This window comes from Lepisma saccharinum, unplaced genomic scaffold (assembly GCF_977018435.1).
Source record: "Lepisma saccharinum unplaced genomic scaffold, izLepSacc3.1 HAP1_SCAFFOLD_453, whole genome shotgun sequence".
NCBI classification, from domain to species: Eukaryota; Metazoa; Arthropoda; class Insecta; order Zygentoma; family Lepismatidae; genus Lepisma; species Lepisma saccharinum.
In genome coordinates, this window is record NW_028143149.1 from 19,133 (window position 1) to 41,583 (window position 22,451).

The window sequence follows — 22,451 nt, forward strand, 5'->3', positions numbered from 1 at the left end:
AAAGTTGCATTGATTTCTGAGGGTTTGCTTCCAAGCGGCATGTGTTTGTCGCTTCGGTATGAATAGATACAATTTCATATCGAAACAACAAGTGATAAGTACCGCTTTGAGGATTTCACCAATGCAAGCTTCTGCGGCGTATCTTGCCGCTGAGGCAGGCTGGTGTAAACGTTGCCAGGATCGTCCCCACGTCGCGTCTACATTCGATCTTAAAACACCATTATTAGAGGCGACAAGCGTCACAGGCCACTTCGGTCTGAATAAAAAAAATGACCATGCATGTGCCACAAACAGACCAAGGCGACCCGATGGACTGTTGTTAAGAAAATGGCCCAGTTCGAGCGACACGTGCAGTTTGGCGTGTCACTTCAGTCCGGAAGGTCTCATTTATCTATGATATTTGGTTTCCAAGCGACACGTGTCTCTTTTTTCATGTCTGAAGTCTCTTTGTTGGTTACGAATTTACAATCCACATAGTTCGGAACATGTATAAACATTCGCAATAGTTATCTTTAGGAAACTTGCGAACGATTTTTGCTATTCCAATATGTGGTAATTTTTTAATTTATAATTTTATACATACCGTTAATAATAATATTACTAAAAACATCACAACAGAAATGCGTGTATAATAAAGGTAAATATGTTTTGTAAGCATGTTTATCTGGGAAACGTAATCTTCTTGGACCTCTAAATTCCTTTTAAAAAAAAAGTTCTTGCAACGTCTGTTGTTGCATCCGAAAGCTCCGCAGAGAGGCATAGCTTCTTATTTATTGTTTACTCTCAGTATCATTGAAATGTGCAGATATTAAGCCGCGTCCACATAGGCGTAACAGAATACCGTTCCGTAACCGCATAACGCATCAAGGTTGATACGGGGCAAGGCAATGCACGCGCCGATGTTATGGCATGAATGTTTTTCAATCCGCACCGGAGTCCGTAACTGCAACATTCTCGAGTTTCACCAGTTGAGTGTGTACGAACATGGAAGTCGCTGCAGCGTACATTTACATGCATTACGCATTGAAAAGGAAAGGAAAACAGATATGTTGGTGGGGGACACAATTATACAAACGTAGAACTAAATATGGAGGTTCAAGGTTTTTGCCCCCCCCCCCCAATCAGGGGTCAGCGCACGCCTATGTTCGGCATCCTCGGCCGACTCCCGCAGCCCCCTAGCTATGTATCTGAACTTGACGAGACTGAGAAAAGCAGGTATTGCGAGCGAAGCGAGCAAGAAAATTTTACGAAATGTATTCTTATTTGCATAAAATTTGAAATCGAAGGGGACAATTGTTCCTCTGTGCCTCCCCCTGTAGGTGCCTTTGACCATCAATAATTGCCCCCTTCCTATTTGCCCTTATAAGGGCGCACATAATATCACGGGGCGCCAAGGCATTGTCTCTTTAAAAACATTTTTTTCATTAGATCATTTGGAGTTCATGGCCGCCGCCCTCTAGCTACGGATCTGAACTTGACGAAACTGAGAAACGACATTGGGAGCTATGCGAGCAAGAAAAATGTTACGAAATTTATCTTTACTTGCATAAAATTTGAAAACGAGGGGGGGGGGGGTAATTGCTCACCTGTGCCCCCTGCAGGTGTCTTTGACCGTCAATGTTTGCCCCCTAGAATTGACTTCCGTCGAAGGTTGGGGGAGGAGCAATGCCCCCTGTGGTCGCGCCACTGTTCTTGGGTGTCTCTCTTCGACTGTCACGGAATGAGTGTTACACGTCTCTGTTCTATGCACGTCCAGACTTGCTGCAACTTAAACGAACTCAGTGGCGCAGGAACGATGGGGGGGGGGGGGGGGGTTACATTGTATCCCCCTAAATTTTTCAAGGGGGTACTGTACCCCCTAAATCCGTAAATCTAATGGTACCCACTGTAAACCCTTATATAATTTGACAGACGCAAGGTGCTACTGTTAAAATAACCTATTTTCAATTAGCTCAATAAAAGAAGTTTAAATTGTTTATAACTTATAACCATTATCTTCCTTACCACAGAAATTCAAACCACTGTAAACTTATTTTACTACATTGTGCTTGCTATGATTTAGTTCATTGACCTGTGTTCTTGGAAACTTCTTTAAGGAGATGAAAATTGTTTAAAATGTGTGTGGAACAGTGGAATCAGGTAAAGTTTAGCCTACTCTCAGAAAATCACTCTGCAGGCGAATGCTCTTTTGCTTAAGGGGAGTACACTTTTCTCAAGAAACGGTCGCGTCTATTCGAAGATAAGATATAAATCTTAGTCAGAACTCAGAAGAATATATGACTGACCTCCTTTTCTTTTGAATTTTTCAAATGGAATTTTCCGAAATGAAATACACAAACGAGACTAGAGACGACTGACCAACTTGGGGGGGGGGGGGGGGTACAATCTACTCCTGTACCTCACTCATAATTTTCATAACTTTGTAAGAGGGTATTTGGAAAACTATACTTAAACCTATATACCTCGTATTAAGAGATTTGTTGAAAATACAGATGTTACTAAGACAAGAAAAATCTGTTTTTTTCTCAAATTTCAAGACGAGAATGAAATAAATCTCTGCTAAATCAAAGCAATACGGTACTTGATGTAAGAGACGATCTCGTTGGAAACTCTGGTTATCATGTTTGAAGAAATTGCTTAAAATAAATTTAAAATGGTATATCTTTTTCAGACATACCAAGTGTATATCAATATATTTTTGAAATTAGCTGTGTATTTTATTTATTGTAATTGCAAAGTAAATCCAGTAGTGACAATTGTAAGCCTGTGCTGCCCGTTTTAATCTATTCAGGATAAAATTCCATGTTTCGATGGTTCGCAGTGTCGAAACAAGATGTAAAGCAGAAAAACGTTATGAACTAAAGTTTTTGCTTTAATGAGATATTGTAGGTTGTGGGAGTGGTGACACAATGTACATGTTGGTTATACTAAACATTTCGTGGGACAGGACGAGACACCTCGCCTTGTATTTAAGGGGTCCCACACGCACACACACAGTGCTTTGGATTCCACTTTAAACTGTAGATCCAGTCCCGATTAGCCTATCTGAGCATGAAGTGAATCTAGAAAAAGTTTTAATAACTTCTGATCTGAAACCGAGACAAGAATAAGCACAAACAAGAACGACCTCGCCACACAGGAGACGAAATGAGGCTGTGACAATTCTCGACTCGTCTCATCGCGATATCATTCCCATGTACATTGAAATGCTTCCTACACATTAAAACGGTGCGATTTGTGATTTTATCAGATGGAGGAGGACTTATTTTTACCTATGTATTAGGTATACTGAGAATTAGACACTAATTGCTTAAAATCTAATTTGATATACAATGAAACACAAACACAACGCCATTTTAAGTTAAACCCTAAAGTCATACTGTAAGAAAATCAGATGAATGTACGAGAGAAATTGAATCACTGCAGGTTCTATGGTTTGACAGTTGGACTGTCAAAGGCACTGTGATGCTTAGACTTGATCCAACTTCTTGCAAATTTTTCTGCATGAAAACAATGCACTGGGGGTCTATTTATTGAAAGGAAAAGTAGATTTGAAACTTCTAAATGATTTCTCTAATCAGTTAAGTTAGGTTTATTGCATTGAACCCGCTTTCACATTCAGTTGATTTTGGATTCGATTCACAAGGTCTTTGAGTGAGATGGGAATATTTGATTGATTGATTTGGTTTATTTTACTTCGCATTTCTGCTACTTTTGGCTAATTACGAAGATGAGGATGAGTGATGATTATGATGAAATTGATGATGAGACACTCACAAATAACACCCATGTCCAGGCCGGGATTCAAACCCGGAACCTCTGTCATTGTAGCGCGCACTGCTAACCACTCCGCCACGGAGGACGAAGAATTGGCATGTCACCCTAAAACATACGCATGTACGTACATTCTACATTTAATACCACTACATGTGAAAAGAAACCTTGGCTGGCTCTTCATATTGTCCACCAAAGATTGAAATGAAATAAACTTTCGAGCGAATGGTTTTCCTTGCTTGCTCTGAGATCTGAAGGATTTCGGTTTTGTATGTGTAATAATAGTACTTTCAGTGCTTGAACAGCCTCATTAGGTACAGCTAATTATATTACAAATAAATGCTTTGCCATGAATTTTTTAATGATATTTTTATATGTAGACACGGGACATTAAAATGATCTGAACTGAAGTGGAACTTTATAAGTATGATATATTCAATAATATGGTTTCTATATCCAGTAAGTGGGAGATGATTATTCCTGATTGGAATGGCTCAAGATAGGGGTGGGGGCAGGAATCTTCCTCACACCCTTTAAATCGCAACCTGCATTAAAATGAATAGACGTATCTTTATTTTCACATTTCGAACTCCTGATTTTCCGTTCCATTAAATTCAAAATGAGCCCAGAACAAGGTTCAGAGCTTTATATGTTTCGGAATTATTATCTGATCTTAAATTATCATAAATTCTAAGAAAAACAAAGAAATAAAAATTATTTGTTCAAATTTAGCATTAAATAACAGGAATTTCGTGCGTGCTGTTCTAAAATGGAATATTCCCCATGCCTTAACATTATACAGGAATGGAAACCTGTGAAGTAATATATATATATATATATATATATATATATATATATATATATATATATATAGGGGAGTAGGGGAGGCTGAATTTTGTACCCCCCAAATGAAAAACGTTCCTGCGCCACTGATACGAGCTGAACCCTTTGTTGCGACGTGGAAAAACCGACAAGTCATGGAATGGAGCGAACCCCGACTCTTAACATAATTGTTTCGGGCTCAGGTTGCGCGTGCAAGATTCGCAATACCGTCCAAATCCCTACTTCCACCAATGCTTCAGCTGTGTAACTGTGACACATCCCAAGATGACGAAATTTACCTCACCCCCTTCCCCTCGAGCAGAAAACATGCTTAGGCTCTCTCTATTCCTTCTATACTCTTAAGTTTGCAGGGCTGGAAATCGCACGTCGACGTTCTGTTTCACGTTCTGGACTAAGCGGTTCTTTCTAGTTTGCTAGTTTGCTAGTCATTGATTGTTGTTGCCGTTTCGGTTCGTTACTTAACATTTCGAGCAGTGTACGTTCGGCGCGATATTTAGTGTAAATTAAGTAAATTTTATAAGTTTCATTCAGTTCAGTTTGTGTGTATTAAAATGGCTGGCAGAAGAGCCGTTCCTGCACCGACTTCCATAGTAAATCCTTTAGAGATATTGGGGAATGACGTGATCAGGAACGAAATGGTTACCTGGGATGATCTGGCTTTCCGAACATCTTTGGAAACCATCATCTGGCTGACAAAAAGACGTCTGTTGCACAATTCGTATTTGTGCCAGAACTGCCAAATACAGATGTCATTTATTCAGCGAGCTGAGCGAGCTGATGGTTATCGCTGGATGTGTAAGCAGTGTCGCAGTGCTGCTAGTATCAGGAATGACTCTTTTTTTAGTCGAAGTAACCTGACACTAAAGCAGATCATTAAAATAATGTACGGATGGTCCAGAGACTACCCCCAGCGTGACATTGCGTATGAGGCTCGGCTTGGAGTTCATTCCGAACACACTATTGTGGACTGGTGTTCTTTTTGCCGAGATATTTGCGAACAATATTTGACAGACAATCCCACAGTGATTGGTGGGCTGAATGAAGATGGTGAGTCAAAAGTGGTGGAGATCGACGAAAGCAAGTTCTTTCACAGAAAGTACCATAGAGGTCAATGGCGAGAGGGGCACTGGGTCTTCGGAGGTGTTGAAAGAGGTACCGGAAAATGTTTTATGGTTGAGGTTCCGGACAGGACAGCAGAAACCTTATCCAACATAATTGAAAGGTGAGTAAGGTTCAACTTTTGAAATAATGCCTTTGTCTGAAGTTTCTAATAACCTACATGGTGTGTTTTCCTTATGCATGTGCATCTAATTGGAGCATATATTTTTGCTTAGGACACAATTTTTTTATTACAAAATTCCAGTAATATTGTACAATAGGGGCGTAAGAATGCGCATGTGCGAGATACACGCGTTTCGCGAGGCGGAAGACCTACAACGTTGACAGTTCTCTTTTTTAGAGTCTATTATCTAAATACGTTTGCAGGGCTCATGACCTAATGTAACCTAACCTAACTTCCGCCTCGCAACACGCGTGTATCTTGCGCATGTGCATTCTTACGGCCCTATTGTACAGTGGCTCTCAAAAGTTTTAGGACAACGACATTTTATAATAGGCAACCCAACTTACAAAGGCGTTGGTGGGTTGCGTGTAGAGTTAGGCTTAATTTCAGGGTTGCCACATGAAGAAAAGATATGTATGAAATACGCAAAAGGAATAAAACCAAGTATTATGTGCATAAAAATATTTAAAATATCAGTATTATATTGCAAGTGACAAAATACTTTCTGAAATAACGAGAATCGATGAGTCTACACGAATGGAAATAGAGGAGACAGGAAGCGAAAGGAGAAGAGGAAAATTAGAGGAGGGAAGTAATGAGAGCATAGGGGAGTGGAGAAGAGTGGGATGGAGAAAAAAGACGAGAAGAGGAGGGGAGACGATATGAGATAGAAACAGGGGTGAGAAGAAGGAGAGAAGAACATAAGAGATCAAAATTTTCAAATAACTCTGTACTTCTAGAATTACTTTATTGTATTTGAAAGTTAACTGTGAATTTCTTTCTTTGTAATAGTATTAATGTGCCTGTGGATATTTTATTTATAATTTTATAACGGCGCTACGCGAGGTTAGGCCTACGTGAATATCTACGAAATACTTCGTTTAAACTTGCAATTTATTAAATCGCCATTTTCATGTCTTCATATGAATTTCAAACCACTAGATTTTTGGCAAGGGAATTGTGTCATCCTGTTTCCAGTCAAGTGTTCCTGTAGCAAACATTTAAAACTCTATATGGAATTTTCAGTACAAGATAAGTTTCTTTATTTGATACATGTATGCGAATTACACTACGTCTCGGTTATCTATGTAGCAGGCAATTGAAAACAAGTGACTGCGCAAGTACTGACGCGAGACGGCCCCACCAATGAACACGTGAGAAGATCGGGATTGCGTGGAAGGAGCAAAGAGACTGCAGTTTCCAGCAGTACTAGAAAATCTTTCTTTCGGAAATACTTTTGTCATTTGCGATATAATGCTGATATATTTTATAGTTTTATACAATAATACTTGGTTTTATTCCTTTCACGTTTTTTCATAAATATCTATTGTGCATGTGGCAACCCTGAAATTGAGCCTAGCTCTACAGCTCTACAGGCAACCCACCAACACCTTGTGAAAGTTGGGTTGTCTATTATACAATGTCGTTGTCCTAAAACTTTTGAGAGCCACTGTACATGATTACAGAAAAGGGTAAAATTCATAATTGAGTTTTATTTTATTCATTATTTTCAAATATTTAACACTACGACGGGAGGAGTCACTTTTCTCCTTTAATAACTCTCGTTTTTCTGATAATTTTCTTGAAATTTTGTGACTTTTCGTAATTTTTTGCTCTTGTATCTAGAAAGTACAATTTATTTCAGTGAAATTTCACGTTATACCCCTAGAACAGCGGGAGGGGTCAATTTGACCCCTATAAAGTTTAATTTATGCATACTGAAATATCGGCGTTACGTAGGTTGCGTTTATAGCATGTTGACATTTAGGTGTATTGAGAAAGGGTCACTAATTACACCCCGCACGATCCTTTGTGATCATACCACAATATTTAGAGTAGCTTTTATGATGAACATAAATAATAATAATAAAAATAGAAAAAATCGCTAATGATGATAATATTAATAATAATATTATAAATAACATTACATTTTTAATACGATTTTATTATTATTATTACTATTATTATTATTATTATTATTATTATTATTATTAGTTCCCATGAGCCGGCCACCGTGACGGAGTGGTGGTTAGCACATCGCGCTACGACGCCAGGGGCCCCCTCCCGGGTTCGAATCCCTGAATGGGTGTTTGTGAGAGTCGATTCATCAATTTAATCATATCATCATCACTAATCCCATCTTCGTAATTAGCCAAAAGTGGCAGAAAAGTTAAGTAAAATTAACTAAATCAAATAAAATCAAAGTAGTTCACATGTCCATTCATTTGTGGTTGGCGTTCCGGCTATTGAATGAATTAGTTTTGTATGGACATTGTCTGTGGAAATAAGTGCATGATGATAACAATAATACGTTATATTTTTATCACCTGGAACTAACAACCTTTTCGTTTATCTCGTCGTCGCCTTGTTATCATGTGGTCTCGAATTCGATACCCGGTGTAGGCACATAGTGGTTCGGATCCCACTTTAAACTGTAGGTCCAGTCCCGATTAGTCTATGTGTGCACAAATTGGACTTCAAACAACAAATCAATCAATCTTTTTGTTAATTTATAAATTTCTCATTTCATTATTTATTTATTTACATTAATTTTCTAAGTAGAACACATATCTCTGATAAAAATAATGAAGGTAGATAATGAATGTGTTTTGTTACGTATTCTTTCACCATCTCTTTACTGTTCATATAGGTAAGGTAAAGTTCCCATTCCACATTACACCGTGCCCTTAACCACACATATTCGATCCCATCACGCTCCCGCTGACTTAGCCCACCCCAAGGGTTGTCCCCAAGAACCCAATTATTTGAGGCTGGATGAACCCCAAAGTCGCTTCATGCAGGGACAAAGCCGGAAAATTTCCGACCTTAGATCACACACATAAGGGATCGAACTCTGTCTCGTAGCAGTCAGACGCCCTCCCGGCCTCTATTCACATAGCTAATCCATAATTATTTCTACCACTTTTGGTTAATCGCAACGATGAGTGATAATTGGATGAAATTGGTGAAGAACAAGCATGTCCAGGCCAAGACACGGGAACTTCGGTGGTGAGATCGAAAGTCGACCATTTAACGCTTTTGGTCTTATAGTATTATTGGCAGATATTGTAATATCAAGACAATTTTGCGAGTATTATTACATGTGATATAATTGAGCAGCGTCCAAGAACTCTTCCCGAAATATATTTCTATCTATGCCATGCCCCAGAAATAAAGTAATAATAATAATAATAATAATAATAATAAATTTTCTTTATTCAGCGGGCGAGGTTCAGCCAAGGGCTGCTCTGCCACCTAACCCTTGTCAATATGATAATACATATGAGATGATATAAACTTATGGAGCAGTAAGCTAAACGTAATAAAAAAATAACATACAAAAAAATTAAGAAAAAATACATAGGAATTAGTTGCATACAAAAAAAGTGTAACTAGAAATACAAAAGACAATAGTAATAATAATACAATAATACAATTCCTTATAGTGAGTAAACGATATAATGAGTCAAAAATTAGTTGTAACTATTGGAAAATATTGACAACTCATCGTTGTTTTCAAATGAGTTTTTCAAGGCAGAGGGAAAGCTTGCGTCCGCGATGACGTCACAAATTTACAATCCAAGCCTCTCGCGAAAAAGAGGCTGTTAAGAACAGACCTCTTCAAGGGGGGTAGGAGAAAGTCTTCATGGACATTGTATTCAGTTGTTGACGATTATCATTTTTATTTGATATCAAAATATATCATAAACCCACCTAAACACTGTGATTATAATACCTAAAGCGCAGAAAATAATACAAAATAAAAATATGTTCCCATTGTAAAATAATTATAATTTTAAATGCATTCCTTATGAGGGGTCAAAATGGTCCCTTTCCGCTGTTCTACGGGCTATCAAATCCTTCGCCGTTCTAGTGTTAAAAACATTTTATACCTCTTTCAGGTTTATACTACCTGGCACTATCATTGTGTCAGATGCCTGGAGAGCCTACAACCGTATAAACGAAATTGGAGGCGGCGTCTACGAACATCAGGTTGTGGTCCACCAAGAAAACTTTGTAGACCCCAATGATGCACAGGTCCATACACAAAATGTTGAGAACATGTGGATGAGAGCAAAAAGGAAAATTAGACGCCAGTTTGGTACATCTGAAGCCCTGTTTCCCTCATACTTGCATGAATTCATCTGGAGAAACCAGTTCCCCCACACTACCATTTTCAGTGAATTTTTAATATGTGTTAGTAATCAGTACCCAGTGTAACGCAGGGGGTGCTCGTTGCTATGTGAAGTACGTATGCATTACGTCATCTGGGAGGATCGGGTTTGACCAAGACCATCTTGAGAGAAGGTAATGGTTTGACGGTGCTCGTTGCTATGTGCAGTAAGTTTGGTGTGGGGTACATTTAGCTACTAACACGTCGCAAAAATCGGAACAAGCAGGTTGTTGATTATGTAGCGTTCAATTTATTTTTATTGTATTTTTGTACTTGTAGACTGCAATCATGTCTAATTGTGCTGTAGCACGCTATGAAAACTATAACCAGAAAACTAAAGGAACTGACATAAAATATCATAGATTTCCAGTCGATAATTGCATAAGTAAACAGTGGATTCATGCTTGTAGACGAAATGTAAAAAAAATGCAAGTGTGCAGTGCCAATTATTGTGAAGAAGACTATGTGCGAGATCGAAAATCAGAATTTCTGTATTTTCCACCAAAGAACGTGCTGAAGCCAACTGCAGTGCCATCGCTAAAATTACACCCAATTACTTTAGTACCAAATAATCGAGGAAATGGTGTAGTTCTCCTAAACACTTATCTTCACAATATGATTCGCTTGTAGGACGTGTTGATAAGGTTTACAGAGATGTACGCTACGAAAGATATGCAATAAGGAGACGTGCCCTAAACAAGCTAAAGACTGTGCTGCCAGAAAAGAGAAAAATATATAGACAAAGGTATATGCACAAATTGCAAGCAATGGTTCGTTGTTGGAAAACATATTCAATCGTTTACAAAGGAGGAACACACATCTGCATAATGAAGGAAATAAATTAAATATTACAAACAACCTCTATCAACCTGCTATAACTGAATAAAGAAGTTCAAAATCTACAACGTAACCTAACCGACAGTACCACAAGAAAAGTCATCAATATCTTGAAAATGTGTTCAACTAGTGCGAAGTACGTAGTGAGCCTAATTGATTTGTTATGTACATTTTATGTAAGTCGGATTTATAATTATTAACAATTTCATTTAACACAGACCGATGTTGATTGTGATTTGTATGTTCACATTATTGTGAAAAACGTTGTCGGAAATGGGCATTTCTCGAAATGAAATTCACTTAGTACATCTTCAATTCGAGTTACATAGCGTTGTATGCACGATGGTAAATATTGCATGAGTGAATATTACACCCATCATTGAAATTTTTGCAACTTTGTTCAATTTTGGTATTTCACAAATATATTGTGAATAATTTTGTACTCTTGTACTCAATATAAACCAATGGATGTTACATTATTTCTTTGTAGTACATTTCTGTCAAAAAGAGCAAGATCTAAGATTAGTGTAATGCAAGTTACTTCGTTAATGTACAAATGTGTGTCGCATATCAGCCTTGGAGTATATTTTCCGGTTATACAACTCAAACATGGAAATGGAAATGGAAAATCTGCGGACAAAGTCCTTTAACGAATAATGATTCGTACAGTTGCACGGTCAATCATTGTGAGTTCATGTAACTTTTCTCCTTTATTGTTTAATTAAACTAAGATATTTTCATAGATATTCTCAAAGCGTTTCATTTACCGTGTGAGCAGAAATCTATTTCTATAGGCTTGAATTTAATAGGTTAAGACATTTAAGTTTGATGTTCCTTATTTTTTAGCACTCATCAAGTATTTAGAGTAGGTTAAGTTAGTTAAATTAGTACTTGTACACTTTGGCTCGTCTTCTGCACGCGTTTGTATGTAAAGTTCTTAATACGAAAAAATACTTTTTAGAACTATGACAACGATAACTTGCAGCCAAATTTGAACCAGAGAAATTAAAAATATCTGCAAATTACAAACTGGAATTGCGTTTTCAAAGTCTGGAACTACTATCTTACAAACTATTTCATCATTCTTCCTCCACATAAAACTTCCCAAAAAATGTTTGCATGTGGAACTTTGATCCGTACGTAAATTATTGTACAGTAAATAAATATATGAACAAGGTTGGGAATTCTTTCGAATTTAGAGTAAGTTTCAAATGCAGAGTAAAATTTTATCTAGCTCGTATATTGCTTCTTTCACTTGATAATGTCAAAAATAAAGTTACATTATGGAGAATGGTAAAGATTGGATTTTAAGTATATCAGTATAATTTCAATACTTTCTGATGTTATGTAAAATTTGAAATGTTCCTGGAAATGATTGCAACGTTCTGAATGAATAAGAAGGAATTATTCAGTCAGAAAACTATATATTAGGCTTTTTACTGCGTTGTGTTAAATGTTGTAAATAGATTATACCAGAGTACTATCGGATTAAAAATTACGGATATTCAAGTTTGGACTCCAATTAAAAGTTAATCAGTAGAACAACATAAAAAAGAGTTACATCAAAATTAAGCTTATTCAATTCTGTGTCAATCTATAGTTACCAATTTATTTTTGATTATGCCTTCTATTTTTATCATCGTGAGAACAAAATAGGATTATTTTTTAGTTTAGCAAACTATCGCTCTCTTTGAGATTCTATAAATAAAGAACGGGTGTTTTTTTATTTATAGATTATATAATTTATTTATTTATTATCCAAACTCTAATATCCATAATTTATAATCCGATAGTACTCCTGTGACGTTCGGTGAGGCCCGTAGAGTCTCGGAGGCCTCTGTCGATATCCTTGGCGTAGTGGTTAGCACATCGCGCTTCGACGCCAGGGGTCCCGGATTCGAATCCAATCGGGTAAGACATTGATTTTTCCTTAATGAGAAAATTGAGAATTTAGTAAATGTGATAGTATATGTGAAAACAAATATTGATTGATTGATTTGCTTCATTTTACTTCGCTTCTTGTGCCACTTTTGGCTAATTTGCGAAGATAGGGATGAGTGATGAAATGATGAATGAACACTCACAAACATCCATGCCCAAGTCAGGATTCGAACTCAAACCTCTGGCGTTGAAGTGCGATGTGCTAACTACTACGCCAAGGAGGCCTGCTTGTGGAAACAAAGAAAGAGATCGAAGGGGGGGACTACCTCTTATGGGTTTTCCTTTCACATTTAAAACAAGACAGAAAAGCAAAAATAAACCAAATCTGTCAATCAATTCTTTCTTTGTAACTATTTCACTATGCAATTCTTCTTTAGCATGCAACGTTTCTTATTAAAATCATAATACGATTTATGAAATGATGAAATCTGAAATTCTAATGAGAACACGGACAACCTTCTTTGTAATATATCGATCAGGAAACATGAATTTTTACAATACGTTTCCATGTGCAATTTTCCCTCTTTTAAAAGTAGCATGTTTTAATTATGTTACTAATCATTAAAGGAATACCTCAATACCGTCCCGAAGTATGATAATTAATATTTACCCCTCAAAGTAATGAAACACTTTCCCTCTCTGAAACTCGCATAGAAATGATAGCGGCCGTTTGCTTCGGCCAAGCCTCGAACGAACATAACCGAAGGGGCACCGAGCATAACCGATCCTCCCACATGACGTCACGCGCTCGTGCATGATCGGCAATTTTCGGATGGCGCTACCTTATATATTAAGTTACCTTGAGTGTAACGCCCGATTGTATAAAACAGTTGATACTCGATTAGCCAGTAAAATTGATTTGCAGTCACGCTGAACTCTGATTTTGTGTTGTATAAAAGTTGAACTGAGATTCAGTCCCTGCGATCAAAGTTGATCCGCGATTTTTCTCCGATCAGCAGACATTGACCGTAGTTCAGCTGTTGTAACATGGCTCTACTAACGAATATTTGCTTGCAAAATGTGTTGCAAGTGAACGTATGCGGCAAGACGGGAGAATCAATACGTAAAATCCTGTTTCCATAATAATAAAGAAGAAGCATGCACAACGAGGTGAACAATGATAAATATTTCTTCCATTCTTCTTTGTTTCCATATATCGTGTGTCATTGTTATTTACTGTTTAAAATACCATGTATTTTTTTCTTTAAATTTGCCTTAAATGACTGCAATAGCATATTGTAACATTGTTTAATTGTACGATCAGAGAAAAGTAACTTGAGAACAATCGAGTGTTGATACAAACCGAAAATAGACCCGCGTACATTTTCTTGTTGATATCTTTGTAAAACTTGCGTTGGGATGAAGAGGGAGTATAAAAATATTACCATTTCGCTTTACTGCATCCAGCCAAGTGTTATTGCAATTCAATGTTATCCGCAGAATGGAACAGATCATGTAACTTTTGTTGTAGTGTATATATTATTATTATTATTATTTATTTATTTGTTCAGCACAGGATACATTTCCCAATTATGTTGAACATAATACACTGTGAATAAATAACAAGAGAGAAGAGAAAAAAATAATACATGAAACTATGACCGTCTATGTACACAATATTTACATAAATTTATGAACATATTGTTTTGATTATCTTTTTTTTCAGCACACTACGTGAGTCTGTGAACATGTCGAAGCTTTATGAGCCGAGCACGTTGCATTTTACTTGGTAAAGCTTTCTCTCCTCCCGATATATAAATGACACATATTTTACTTCGAATATTATTTGTTTTGTGCAAAATTTACATCCAAGAGGACAAGCGCCACTGTTGTTTCAATATTTCTTTCCATTCGGGAAAATGCAAACAAATTTTACATTTCATAACGTAGGCTATTCAAGTGCAAGGAAAATTCCGTATATTACTTAGAGGAACTAATGGTCCACCTGTAACATGTTGTCGTGTAATCACAAAATAAATATAATAAACATTTCCTTACATGAACAATAGCTCCAAATCCGAGTATAAGAAAGTTGTTATATCTCTTTTAGTAATTAAAATAAATACATATTTATTCAAAAATTCTATTTATGCAAGCTTATTTTCTCCTCTTTCTGCATTCGTAGAAACATTAAGCAACGTGAAACTGAAAATTGGAAGACAATATATTTTACGATTCCAGGTGACATTTGTTCAATGTGTATATAATAATGTAATGCTGTTTAAATGCAGATGTATAATTTGAAAATTGGAAGACAATAAATTTTAAGATTCCAGGTAAAAGAAAAAATCTTTATATAATAATTAGGGGTGTGCGGGACCAAATTTTCTGGGTCGGGACGGGATGGGGACGGGAAATGTTTGAAATTTCCCGAATATCTGAAAATCTCGAAATGTACACATCATTTTCACCTTAGTTGATTGTTTTCTCATTTCTTGTACACAAAGAACGACTATTTAAAATGACCATTCGGTATTTCTCGACTGCTCGGGATCCCGAAAAGTCTGGATCGGGACAGGAATTTTTTTTTCGCGATCCCAGTCCCGACTTTTCGGAATCCCGCACATCCCTCAAATGATGTAAATGCTGTGTGCGGGATCCCGAAAAGTTGGGACCCGGATATGGGGGAAAAAATTTCCCGTTCCGATCCCGAATTCGGGAAAATATTTCCCGACTTTTCGTTATTATAAGCAGTCGAGAAATGCCAAATGGTCGTTTTAAAATGAAGTGTGTGAAAATTATCGGAAATTGTTCGGGAAATTTCTATCCCTTCCTTTCCGGAAAATTTCCCGACTTAGTCCGGAAATGGCTAATTTTTCACATCCCGAATGCAGGGAATATCGGGATTTAAAAAATTCCCGTCCCGACCCAAAAAAATCTTCCCCTCACACCCCTAATGACAGCGAAGATGCCAAAAAGAAGAGAACTGGCAACGATGGAGATCTTCCACCTCGCAAAAATCTGCAAAGGCAGTGTCTGCTGCCACGTTCTTTTTGTGCTGGAACCTCAAAAAAGATGCGCGTGGCAGTAGACTCGTTCTTTGTTTTATCGTGATTTCATCATGCTATGTATGCAATTACGTCTGTAACACATACTGTAAAGTTGTAGCGATTACTTTCCAGTAGCGGCTCGTGCCTAAAATAACAGGTGAAGAAGTATATTTATAGGCAATGAAAACAAATAGTAAGTGCCAGTGCCCCCCCCCCCCCCCAATTTAAAACGTCTTTTTTGTCTTCATCCGTCCATCTGGAAAATGGTGTCTGCAACAAATTACACACTAAGTCATTTACTGGGTTCATTGTAGAAACCACAGCTCAACACATGAACACAACACACGATAGGAAACGCGAAACACACACGCGGAACAAGATCTCGCGAGAACGCGAAGATTTTGTCACAAGCACTGGATGCGATGTTTTCTCCGACGAGAGAACTGCTTCATCTAGAAGGCGACACCCGTTCAAGGCCAACGCTAGGTGACGTCACCGTTGCCATGACAACCGGCTAAGTTTTCCGCAACCTAGCGGTGTTTGCTCTTGGGTTGGGACGAACTCAATACGTGCGTAGCGCCGAGCGGCGTGTTATTTGAGTATTATCGTGTGCGTTCTGCTGGGAAATAGTTTAATTTAACAAGCAAATGATAAATGTCAATATTAATTTGAAAATTAGGTGAAAACATCTGCACTTGTTGCACTTGGCCAGCCGCCACTGTTACTTTCACAAAAATGTTTTAAGATTAGCTCCCTCAGCATTCTTCTAATAATAAACCTAAATGCTCTCGTAGTTAGGTTAAGATCTATTAGCATTAAAATAATATCGCTAAATGCTTTCTAAAGAAAAAGGTTCTAAATTACCTGTAAATTCATTCCCACTAATCATAAACTTGCATTTCTCTCGTCTTAATATGTTCTTAAGATTTGTAACATCCTCTTAGCAGACGAATTACGTGGCAGCAGCAAATTTGATGCTTATTCTTACTGCTGACACGTGCGTGGCAGCAGACTCGGCCAACAAGAAATACCCACGATACCGGTAGATATTGGAATGTGCAATTGCTCATTAATGTGCGTGCTGCCCCCTACACACCCCTAATGGAAGCGAAGACGCCTGAAAGAGATCTGGCAACGTTGTACATCTTCCGTCTCGTGAAATGCATGGATCTCGCGCATGCGTATTAATACAACCCAATTGTGCAGGATTACCCAAGCCTGTACTGATGTATGAAATGAACGGAATTTGGTTCGCGTTTGGCGATACTTCTTTATCACTATTTGAAAAAAAGCTTTGATACGTATTACGCAGTGATTTCATACAATGTTAAATTACGATTTCATTAACTACAATAGGCAACACTTACCGCATCCCCAAAATAATATTCTAATGACAAGAATTAAGCAGATTGGTCGGCCGGATGAAGCTACTTATCCAAATTAGAAACTAAATATTGTGTAAATGAAAGAGTTGTAGAATACGTACATTGCTGGTACTATTTGTAAATATTACACGTATTCTACTCACATTCTCGAAATAAAATTTAGTAGAAAAAAAGGTTCGTGAATATGGACACGAATTTGACTTCAGCCGGTTCGCGAGGAACAGTAGAAACACAGAATACTGGAGAGGCAATTGGATCCATAGAACACATGATGTTTGAATGCATCTTTCATCAACACCAGGGTTGGCATGTTTAAAACAAAAGTGTTTAAAACACTTTGTTTTAAACGTTTAAAACACACGGCTTTGTTTTTTTTACAAATGTTTTAAACGTTTAAAACAATGTGTTTTAAACATGTTTTTTTTACAAGTGTTTAAAACACATTTTTGTTATATATATTTTGTAGTCTGTGATAATTTTTTGTTAGGAAACCCTGTTTTTCATTGAATCTGTGTCAATTAATCCGGCCTTTACAGGTCTCACTTATCGCACAACACTTGAGCAACCTTATGTTCTGACGTCACAGGAGAAAGCTTTTTAATTTTAGGCTAAATGCCTATGTTGTTAGGTTAGGCAGGCTAGCTATGTATGCACAAGGTAGCAAAATTGTTGTGCGACAAGAAAGACCCGTGCTTTACTGTAGAAATCGGAACCTCTCAGTTTCTTGTTTCGTATCGTCCTGTAAGTTTGAGACTGGTGGAAGCTGGAAATGGAAACTAATATCTGAATACACAATGCGTGATTTTGATCATGACGTGTTTTTTTTTCATTTGCGATACGATTCATTGGTCTGTATAACTGAATGAAGCGCAGATGCTTACTTTTGGTAACATAATTTTGTACTTTGAAAGATAAATTGACCTGGAGAATCTATTATGACACTGCAGGTTGTTTTCTGCTATATAAATTGTTCAGGCAGCATGAAATATTTCACCGTGATTTTTTTCAGGACGAGGATAGTAATTCTATAATATTTAGTTTCTTGAAATTTAGATGGATATAAATCCTAACCTACTTCAGTAGTGGCGGAAAAAGTGGGGCTATTGGGATCCCCAAAAGCCGGGACCGGGATCGGGAAAGAAAATTTCCGGCCCGATCCCGACTTCCGGAAATGACTTCCCGACTTTTTGTGATCCCAAGCAGTCTGGAAATTCCGAATGGTCATTTTAAAACGTTGTCAATTCTAGAGGTTCTCTGCATTGTAAATGTCTGGAAATTGTTAGGTTTTGTACCAGAAGTGCAAAAACAAGCACTTAAGATGGAAATCACGGGTAGAATTCGAGATTTCAAGAGCTTTGGGAAATTTCGAACACATCCCGTCCCGAAAATTTTCCGACATTTTCGGGAAATTGAGAATTTTTCCCGTCCCGAATGTCGGGATTTAAAGAATATCCCGTCCCGACCCAAAAAATTCTGTCCCGCACACCCCTACCCTGCAGCATAGAAAAGTTAGGTAATAGAAGTGGAAGCTACATTTAAACCTCGCTGCGCTTTGAAATTGCATTTCCATCGGTGGCCAGTAGATGGCGCGGCCGTCTTCTTTTGCTGCTCGCAGTAAATGGGGGGGGGGGGGGAGATTCATTGTCCCACTGGAGTGTCCTTCACCACAGAAAGGACAGGGGTGGGTTGTGAAACAGGTTTTCTGAAAACGAGGGGGGAATATATGTCTTTTTCTGATTTCATGCAGTTCGTGAATTTACGGAATGAGGACTTTGCCAGGCAGCTACATACCCTACCAGGGCGCGAAATCATTGAAGATTGATTTTTTTGGGGGGGGGGGGGGCAAGAAGATTGTGGTCTACACAGACATACACAAACTATACATATATATTATGTATGTGCATGAAACTTTTCAAATTTTCTACCAAGCAACTGAGAAGAAAGAGCCTATATGATTAATATTTATAATGTTATTAAATATAAAAGTAAATTACTAAACATGTAAAAATACATTAGTATTTAATACATATAAGGGAATTTATTTGATATTGTTTATGTATCAGATATTTATAACTGCCTTCTCGATTGCGCCGTGAACACGTTTTCGCCTTGCAATCAAGGAGTCCCGGGTTCGATACCTGGTGGAGGCACATAGTGGTTCGGATCCCACTTTAAACTAACGTTTGATTGACTTGTTATTGATTTTTAGTTTTGGTTATTATGTATAGGTTTTCTACCTACCTGTGGGTGATCGCGGCGATAGGGTTGAAATAAAACATTATCTCTTATGCCTTTAGAATCGGTTTGGATGGAAGGGGGAAAGGTGCGTGGTATTCGCATTAACACAAAGTTAGTCGAGCAACTGTGCAGAATAAGGTTGACTAACAATGGCAGTGAGCCTAAAGTATCCAAAGTAAACATATATTGCTTAAATATGTCTGCATTATACAGTGACTCAACTACAGGGGGGACAGGGGCTAATGCGAGCAATTACCCCTTCGATTTCATATTTTATGCAAATAAAAATTCATTTTGTAAAATTTTCTTGCTTGTTTCGCTCGCATTATCTGCTATTCTTGTTTTCATCAAGTTCAGAGGGGCGGCGGGAGCCAGCCATTGGGCACGAATGATCTAAAAAAAAGTTGTAAAAGAGAGAATGCCATGTCGTCCAGGGAAATTAATTGCGCACTAATAAATCAATATTGTTTTCAATATCACAAATTGGATCTAAAAATTTTTGAGGTATCTATCTGCATTTTTCCGGACCTTCTCATCGGACTAAAATGTATGATATAAAGTAATCCCCTCACATTAGCCTTCTAATACTAATTGTAACTAATGTATTCAACAATGTACTCATTTCTGTTTTGGGGGTTGAACTGGACCTCTAGATTTCCAGTGTTAACCCAGCATCACAAGTTCAATTGAAATCTAGTAGAAGGAAATATGGCGGAACTCCAGCCTTGAAAGACGGGTAATAGGGCGGTGATGGGACTTCATTCACTGAAAATTCGTCACTCAATGAAAGTCGATCGGAAAGACTGAATTCCGAAAAGGATTTCAATTTTAATAATAGTGGACATTATTAATAATAATTTCAACAATAGCATTTCTTTTCGATATATTTCATGAAACAAGACCTTTTTATATTAATAATAGATCGTCAGTGCTGGAGTTGTGGGTGTGGAGAAGGAGTGCAGAGGGGTGCTTTTCCCCCAGTTATGTAAATTTCCATTAACCATCCCCTCCTGCTAGGATAATTTGCATAAGCATCCCCCACTTCTTCATTGTCTCCATGCTGATCTACACAAAGACCCTCCTCGACCAAGAGGCCTCCCCGATGGCGCAGTGGTAGCGTCGTCGCCTTGTAATCAAGGGGTCCCGGGTTCGATACCCGGTGGAGGCACAAGTTGTTCGGATCCCACTTTAAACTGTAGGTCCAGTCCCGATTAGCCTTACTGTGCATAAAGTGGACTTAAAACACCAAATCAATCCAATCCTCCTCGACCAAGCATACCAGCTATAGGAATATCCACTTCGAGCACTGTAGATCATAAAATAAAAACACACTGGAAAGAAGGAAATGTCCACAGAATTTCAATATGGAAGAAAAATGAACTTCACAAAATGCCCCCAAATAATGGTAACATTTAACCCATACGCTGTGAACCCTTAGGGCAAAGGGATAATTCGACTCCACATCAAACTGAGTTTTGGGATCACTTTGAAGTAACATGGAACAGGTGTAAACTATTTTAGAGTTTTTTCAGCTCTTATTTGAATATAAAAAGGCTTAGAGCCATCTTGAAAATATTTGATGTGAAGTTACATTCAAATACCACACGTAAAATTAAAATTAGTGATAAAAGTTCATGATTTATCAAATTTAATTCTTTATATTGTGCAGCAACAAAGCAACGACTGGTTGAGTAACTGGATCTTTCTATACTGGATTCATGCAAGAAATAATAAGTTATGTCAGCGTTTCGTTAAAAAACGCAACAAAAGTTTTCTTACTGCCTAAAAACCTATTTTGCTTGTTAGAACCTATTTTAGGTTCCACTGTTACCTGTGCAATACAAAGTGGTCTGATCTGTGTGGTCTTGCTCACTTTGGCGTCACTTCCATGCTTTGTGGCATTCACGCCTTGCAAACTAACATTTCAGCATTGAAGTTTGCACCACTCACTATATTTTTGTTGTAAGATTTTCAGAATATGAGATGATCCTCACAGACAAAATTGCGGAGTTTTATTGTGGATAACATGAAAACAGATTGGGGCCTAACTATACGGCGATGAGTGGATTTTAATAGCAAATTTCCAATGTTGAGTTCTGCCATCGCCGTAGGGTTGGGCAACACACATAACGTTATGCAAGATAGTGCATATTTCAGGATATAGGTGTCCCATTTTCATTGCCGGTGACTATACCTAATCAGCAGTATTCAGAAATTTTGAACTATTTTAAGTTTTTTTTAACCTACTTCAGGATTTTTCGAGTCTAACTTAAGATTTTTAGGACATATTTCAGGATTTTTAGAACCTATTTTAGGGTTTTTCGAACCTATTTTAGGATTTTTCGAGCCTAACTTAAGATTTTTAGGACCTATTTCAGGATTTTTAGAATCTAAAAATCCGAGGTCTAGTTATGAGATATGGGATTTTTCCTATAGATGTCCACCTGCGAGCGAGGAAGTTAATTCTGCATTTCGGAGGGGACACATATGTTAAGTTAGCCGGGCCCCTCCGGCCGAACCAGAACGCCCCTGCTTATTATCGAAGATGTAGTATCATATGTTACTGGAAACCAGATTTCTGTCTTGTAAATTAAATTATTTCATAATCGACACTTCCTGTTGAATTTCTAAGCTATATAAAATTTCAGAAGCAGAGAGAGAGAAAGAATATTGCGGGGCTGGTTCTACACCTCGCCACACCCTGCATTGCCGGGCGGCCACTACGCCACTGTCTCTAATTATCATGATCAATTGAGCTTTCTTGGCTCCCTTCAGTAGCTGTTATGTCAATATTCGCAGGTTTCAGATTCAAATCTTCTGTGGAAAAATAGCGACGCATTGGCTTCGAGGAGGAGGAGGGGGGGGGGGTAACCTTGAGTTACGACTCACTCACTGTCGTAATGTTCCCAAGTTTACGACCGCAACCGATTCCCAAACTGCTCGCGGATCTGATTCAGGTTTGGCCCGCTTTTGAAGGTCCTACAGGC

The 22,451-nt window shown here is 37.8% G+C and overlaps 1 protein-coding gene across 1 annotated transcript; it reads left to right on the forward strand.

Moving 5' to 3' along the window:
* Positions 1-5,168: 5,168 nt before the first annotated feature.
* LOC145982846 (uncharacterized) lies at positions 5,169-10,120 on the forward strand. The gene is made up of 2 exons (XM_083116210.1): positions 5,169-5,839; positions 9,802-10,120. Exons 1-2 carry the CDS (start codon positions 5,169-5,171, stop codon positions 10,118-10,120), a joined length of 990 nt encoding a protein of 329 aa, XP_082972336.1.
* Positions 10,121-22,451: the final 12,331 nt, after the last annotated feature.